Below are 6,820 nucleotides of genomic sequence, written 5' to 3'. Positions count from 1 at the left end.
ACCGCCCCCACCCCCTCTGCTTCCTGGGTCCTGCCTTGCTCTCCTGCCACAAGCTGGGAGTAGCACTTCACCAACACTGCAGGCGTGTGGATTTCTTCCTCCACCGTTGCCAGCTGGCTTGTTTGGGTTCGGGTTGAACCAGGACAAAGGCAGCAGGAAGCAGCCAATAGAACCTTGTCGGCCGATGAAGCCTCTGTATTGGACGAGAATTCAACTGCACAGTAAAAGGTAACGTGAACAGGGGCTCATCTTTGCTTAGTATTGTCAATACGAGGGAAGCATCTTCCTTTAAAACTCTGGAGAAAAATGAGTAAAAATAAAATAAATAAAAGTAAAACTTGCCTGTAGACGATTGCATCAATATTTAGTGAAGCAATTTTAGACTTTTCTCCAGAAGTATCAAAGGAATAAAACAAATGACGTGAATCAATAAACACATTTCTGTCTATATAGTTTTTGATAGACTTTTATAGATAGAGGGATATACTTTTCTTAGCATACATGCTCTGTTTCCTCATTGCAGAACCTCACTCTGATAAATAGCTCATAAAAGTAAATCAAATCCATAGACAGACTGACTCTTGAGGATGTTTTCTTCATCCTTTTGAAGGCATGGTCTTGTTTTACTATTCAGAAATGTGCTATACAAAAATACACACATCCACACCCCATGTGTGAAATGACTTAGTTCTGAGCATTTCATGGCACTTCTGTAGATGATATGCAACACTGTGAGGTCATAAAATCACAAACTTATATGATTTTTATAAAATATATGATATTTGTAAAAGAATGCCTCCCAGCAGGTATGCTGCTGGTGTATTACTTATCCGTGGATGGTCCATAACCTGGTTCCCCGACCCCTGGGACGGTACTGGGACATGGCTGTGGAATGCGCCAGTGGGAGAAAAAACATGCCCTTTAAATTTCACTGGACTTCCTTGTCCCAAGTTCTCGTGACTCTGAATTTGTGTGTGTGTGTGTGTGTATGTGTGTATGTGATGTGGCACAGATTTAGAATAGGGTATTTACCAGGTTCATTTTCATTTCTTATATTAATTTTCTCTTCACTGAATCATAGTGGGAGAGGAACCTATCTATTTTGACTACTTCTGACTTTGCAGCTCATTCTCTGGGTAATTTGCTGGGTCACTTCTATGTGCCGAGACATCATTTCCAAATGTGCCCAAAACTCATTTTATCCATATGCAGTATATGAAGTTCTTTTCGTCTTGCTTTTTTTGAATGGATCTCCCCTTTTTAGGTGGCACTACATGACTCCACAGTCACTGAAGAGTCAGGTGACATGCAGTGACGGGCAGTGATGGGGAGACGAAGGTGCCTCTGTGGGCATGAAGTGATTTATTTTCAACCCACAAATAACCCAAGCTGATGGGTCAGGTTGGGTTTGTGAGATATCAGACATTTCCTGCCTTGAGAGCCGTACAGAGAGGGGCTCTCCTTTTATGTTTTTATATGGCGACTTGATGACTGAGAATTCCTGGAAATGATTCTTTCCAGGCAAATGTCTCATTCTGTATCGATGCTGTTTCTCATCATGTTGATTAAGCAAATGGTGATTGTACAGAAAAGAGCATCTTCCCCCCGATCTCCCTCCGTCCTCTGCTGCCTGCCGTCCTATCCCTGCTCCTCTGATGCCTCTGTCCTCTCTGTCCCCATGTGTCACTGCTCACTGTAATGTCCTGCAGTTTGGTTTGATGGCTCTCTCATGGGTCTTTTGCTTAACTTTAGAGACTCCAGTGCTTCACTTATTTGGGAAAAAATTGAAGAGCCATCTATAGATTGTCATGAATTTGAGGAATTATTTTCTAAAACTACTGTAAAGGAAAGGAAGAAACCCATTTCTGACACCATCACAAAGACCAAGGCTAAACAAGTGAGTACTCATGTGTTTTCTGAAGTTGGACAATGTTTTGGGCACAAGTGTGAACTTTCATTAGAGAAAAACATTCACATTGTTTTCTGGGCTGTGTACCCTCCACAGTCTGTAAGCAGGTAGCAGAGGTTAGCATTTTAGAACATGAAGTAAGACTTTCCCAGATAGAACAACAAATAATCATCTCCACCAAGTGATCATGCTCTGACTACTTTATTTGTAGCTTTATGATACATATTTCCAAAATTTCACCAGTTGTTTGTTTCCAGAATTAGTTGTCTAGAAACAAACTGTCACTTGGTTGAAATCCATATTAGTGCTAGTATGGATGGAAAGAAAGGTAAGAGTGAGCAAATGAAAGCAAGCAAGAAATCCAGTCCTTAGTAACCAGTCATGTGTTTGGTATTTTGTTGCTATTGTAATACCTGAGTGGATGCCCTGCAGAACCCAGCTAAACAGTCACCTTGCACTTGACACAGGGAAGAGACTCTTGTATCCAGTTCCAACATCTCCATTCTGCGTCAGCACTTTTGATCTATCCTGTGACACCTGAGTCCCAAAGATAAGGAAAAGTGCATTTGGAGGAAAACATTTTCATGCAATGTTTTTCCACTGATCCAGCCAGTGACCTTGATTGTGAAATGATTTTGTAAATTTCTCAAGGCAGCCATTCAGGAAAGTGTAGTAAAGTCTTAGAACAATGAACGCAGAAGGAAGGTAATGCTGTTGGTGCCCATCCTTCACCCTGAAGCAGGGGATGGTGGGCAGCTCCGTCTTTTTGGGTGAAACAAATAGAGAGAAATGAGGCCTGAAGCTGGCACAGCTTCCCCAGGCGAGTGACAACTAAGGGGTGATGTGATTCTGTGAACTTTTGCTACTGACCTGGAAGTTGTAGCTAGAAGTCTGACCCAGAGATATTTCCATCCATATTTATTTCGAAGCAGACAGCTGCCCCCAGATGGGTGCTGCGGAATCCAGCCAGGAGGGGTGGGTTTGAACGGAACCTCTAGCTGAGCTGGGGGCAGCCTCACCACAGGCATCTCTATTAATCTGACGATGATGCAAACCCAAATGTGATGCAGTTGCATTTTTCAGAACCACTTATGATGACACAGCTGGTTGCTGGTGACTTTAGATCAGAAAAGGCACTGAATAAATATTTGTTTAACAAATAAGGCAGCTGGCTAGAGGAGGAGGGCTTTATACATATCAGTGGCTATACCCAGTAGTGATTAAAAGCCAGAAAATAACTCATCTCAAAATAAGCAATATTGCCAAGGTGGCTTTGTCAATGGAATAAAGGTAAATGGAAAACCACGTTTTTCTGGCAGAGGTGAATGTTCTAAACGGCATGTTTGCATATAGTACATGTAGGCTGAGTCATCACACCTCTTCCCATGGACCGTATCAGAAATGGAAAAGCTGTCTGGGTGGGGAATATGGGCAGGGAGCGCAGAGGCCGGGTAGAGCTAGGCAGCGGGGTTATCACGTGATGAAGGGCAGGGTTGATGCAGACGTCACTAGTCTAGGGATGAAATTCTCCAGAATGCCAAGCACGCCCTCCATATCTCCTGTCACCACTTTTTTTCTGTTAAATGAACAGAGATGAGGAAGCTGCCACATGTTACCTGCAAGTATACGATTTCATGATTTTTTTGACGTAGTATTCAGTTTTTAAGCCTACTGAAATAAGATTTCTGTACAAATCATGAAGACTTCAGATTCAGGTAGCTGGCATGAGATGGCCCCCTTCCACACAGCCATCATGTGCAGCATCATGTCTGCACAGTGGCCTCACCCTGTCGTGAGCCCATCAGTAAACTGTGGGTACGAGCCTTTGCCAGTGCTGTCATTTGCACCCGTTGGTGGTGACACAGCTATTGACCTGCAGCTTAAAGAGGGTTTGTGGACCAGTCTCCATCCTGACTCCTGATGAGCTTGTCAGCATATCCTTGGCCAGGGTCTTGTACTCAGTTCTGCTATTCAGGTTTGTTTTGGGAGAGATAAAGTAATTTTTCCAGTATGTTGGTAAGAGAAAAATCTGCTACAAAGTGTTAGATGGCTGAAGAAAGCCAGTTTTATTTAACTCTGTTGTATTTGGAAGAAAAAATTACCCATTCCAACTACTTGAGACATGTAAAATTTCGTTTAAGGAAAACGTATTTTCCATATGCATGCAAGCACACTGAGCCCTGAGCAACACGGACTTGGGGCACCAACTTTTGCGCAATCCAAGATCTCTACAAATTATAATCAGCCTTTCGTATTCGGGGTTCCACCATATCCGAGGTTCCACATCCATGGACAAAACCACCCTCAGCTCATGTAGTGCTACAGTATTTACTACTGAAAAGACTCTATGTGTCAGCGGACCTGCACAGTCCAAACCACTGACCTGTAGTTGCCCTTGTATAGGTGGACCCTGATTTCCAGTGAGACTGATAGCCGTTGATGCTGTGGTTGCCCTTGTTATATGTAGACACTGATTTCGAGTGAGACTGGTTGCTGTTGATGCTGTAGCCTGTGTTTATGGAGGTTTTTCTAGCCACTCTTCTCACACACGGTGGAAGCTAAGAGCTCTGGTTTCCCCAAATACTTTAAAAGAGCTAGATAATATTTCTGTGATCTGTCCTCTTCTTGAAAGTAAGTCTGCAGCTGGATGCACTGGCCTTTAGTAGCTCTCTTGGGAGATATGTCTTCTGTGTGACCACAGAGGTCCCACACCTGGACAGCTTGCTCTGTGGCATAAAGAGAAGGGGCTGCTTTCTGGACTCTGGGGTGGCTGCAGTGAGGCATGTCTGGTGTCTTTCAGCCCTTTGTCCTCCAGGGAACCCAACACAGAGCTTTCCTTATTTTTTCATGGAACCTGTATTTAAGTTGTGTGCCTACGTCTTAGCACACCGGTCTTCTTTGTGAGGTTATGAAAGCATAAGGAGATTCGCTGAGAAGGTATAGTTTAATCAGACTATGATTTCATGTACTTCTCCTTTAGCAAATGAGCGTGATGCTTATAGGTCAGAATTAAATATCGAGCTGCTCACTCGGTGAAACAACAACCCTGTCGCCCACGGAATCAAGAGGAAGATGAGGTCCCTCTTTGAAACATGACACACACACACGCACTTGCCAATTTTTAAGGAACGTCCCAGAGCGAGTGCGTGGTGACCCATGTCCTGCGTCTCACAGGCGAGTTCAGTGCCTGTTAATGTTGAGAGTGACCCTAAGTCACCTCAGGATCTTCATGTCCAAGGAAAGATTAAATTAACCCAAGCTTATGAGCAGGGAAGTGGGAGAATTTACACTGGAATGATCTTGACAGTAGGAATTCCCTGACAAAGAGGTTTCTAGTTAATCCAGTGTCAGATGAGGTCCGAGCAGAGATACTTTGGGAAACAGCAGTAGCAGCAGCAGCTTCAGCAGTAGTACTAGTACCAGCGGGGATCATGGCAGCAGCCCCGGCCGCCGCGGAGCCTGCAGGTGCGTGGTCCTTGTCTGCACAGTCCCAAGCTGGCTCATCCCACCCCCTAATCCTGTGAGGGAGACCCCGTATCCCTGGTGCACAGCACACAAAGCTGAGATGCAGGCATGATCTCACGCTTCCAGCGCAGTGAGGGGCAGAGCTCGGGTGCAGACCCAGCCTTCCGGCTGCAGAGCCTGTGTTCCTCATCATTAGCCATAGGTGTGGATGTGAAATATTATAGATGAGGGCAAGTGTGGGATGGGATTTATAAGAAGACTAGAATAGATCCTTTTTGAAAAGAATCTGAATTTGTACTGATTTTCATATGTGTTCCATATTTAAATGACTAGTTACGTTTATAAAATTGTGTGTGGAGATACTTTTAAAGCCTTTTTTGTATTCTAACAGATTTTGATAAGTACATAAACTATGATACCACCAAATATGACATTTGCCCAATTAAGTAAAATTTATCAGAATGATGTGAGCCTTAGACACATAAGCTTTTGTAAGCAGTAAAAATGAGGGCCTTTTGCTTGTGTGGCAAATAAATAGTAGGTGGAGGTACAGCCACTGTGGTTAAACCCACCAAATGTTGAGTGGAGATAGTTTTGATTCCACCAAAAGGGACGTCTCTGTAAAATATGCCTTAAGTCAGAAATGTCTAATAATCCTTAAAAGGTGTGTAAAGGAACGTGCTTCCCACAATATAAATTTGCACACAGAACTTAACAAGAGTGAATGAAAAGAATCTGGTTTTTTTTGTTTTGTTTTTTGGTACGCGGGCCTCTCACCGCTGTGGCTTCTCCCGTTGCGGAGCGCAGGCTCCGGACGCGCAGGCTCAGCGGCCATGGCTCACGGGCCCAGCCGCTCCGCGGCACGTGGGATCCTCCCGAACCGGGGCACGAACCCGTGTCCTCTGCATCGGCAGGCGGACTCTCAACCACTGTGCCACCAGGGAAGCCCCAAAGAATCTGTTTTGCTTTTTAAATACATAATTGCCCTATATATAACCATTTAATGCAACAAATGAATTTCTTCCTGGGTTTCTTCTGTTCTATTTATCAGATTAAAATGCTCTGCCCAAAGAATGGGGGAGAAAAGGAATTCATGATAGTTAAATATTTGTTTGGCTTCAGCTTCTGGAAATATGATTAGAAAAATAGATAGTTAAATCTGCTACTTATTATTAGGGGAGTTAATAAAAGACATTTGGCATTTTGTTCGATCTTGCCACTGTGCTTTCTGACCTAACTTCTAAAAAGCCTTTTTTGTATTTTGTAAAACTTCATAATAACAATGGGAAAAGAAGCATTCTTTACTTAAATGTTCCTGTGTGGGAGTGTGTAATGTAACGCCTCCGAATATTCTTAGGTGAAATAGTAGTTGCCATTAAAACGATTTTTCCTACTATGTTGGGGCGCTGGGAAAACGTGTGAGCTGTACTTCAAGTACTATCGTAA

The 6,820-nt window shown here is 43.5% G+C and overlaps 1 protein-coding gene across 1 annotated transcript in view; it reads left to right on the top strand.

Moving 5' to 3' along the window:
• FMN2 (formin 2) overlaps positions 1 to 6,820 on the top strand; it is a 227,185-nt gene that overhangs the window by 41,583 nt on the left and 178,782 nt on the right. Inside the window, exons 6-7 of the mRNA XM_024754888.1 lie at positions 2 to 228; positions 1,753 to 1,897. Of these exons, the coding sequence (XP_024610656.1) occupies positions 2 to 228; positions 1,753 to 1,897 (372 nt within the window). The remainder of the gene's footprint in view (position 1; positions 229 to 1,752; positions 1,898 to 6,820) is intronic.

The sequence above is a fragment of the Neophocaena asiaeorientalis genome, unplaced genomic scaffold (assembly GCF_003031525.2).
Source record: "Neophocaena asiaeorientalis asiaeorientalis breed wild unplaced genomic scaffold, Neophocaena_asiaeorientalis_V1.1 scaffold509, whole genome shotgun sequence".
NCBI lineage: Eukaryota > Metazoa > Chordata > Mammalia > Artiodactyla > Phocoenidae > Neophocaena > Neophocaena asiaeorientalis.
The sequence above is the reverse complement of the archived record's forward strand: the minus strand, read 5'-3'. Positions and strand labels throughout refer to the sequence as shown.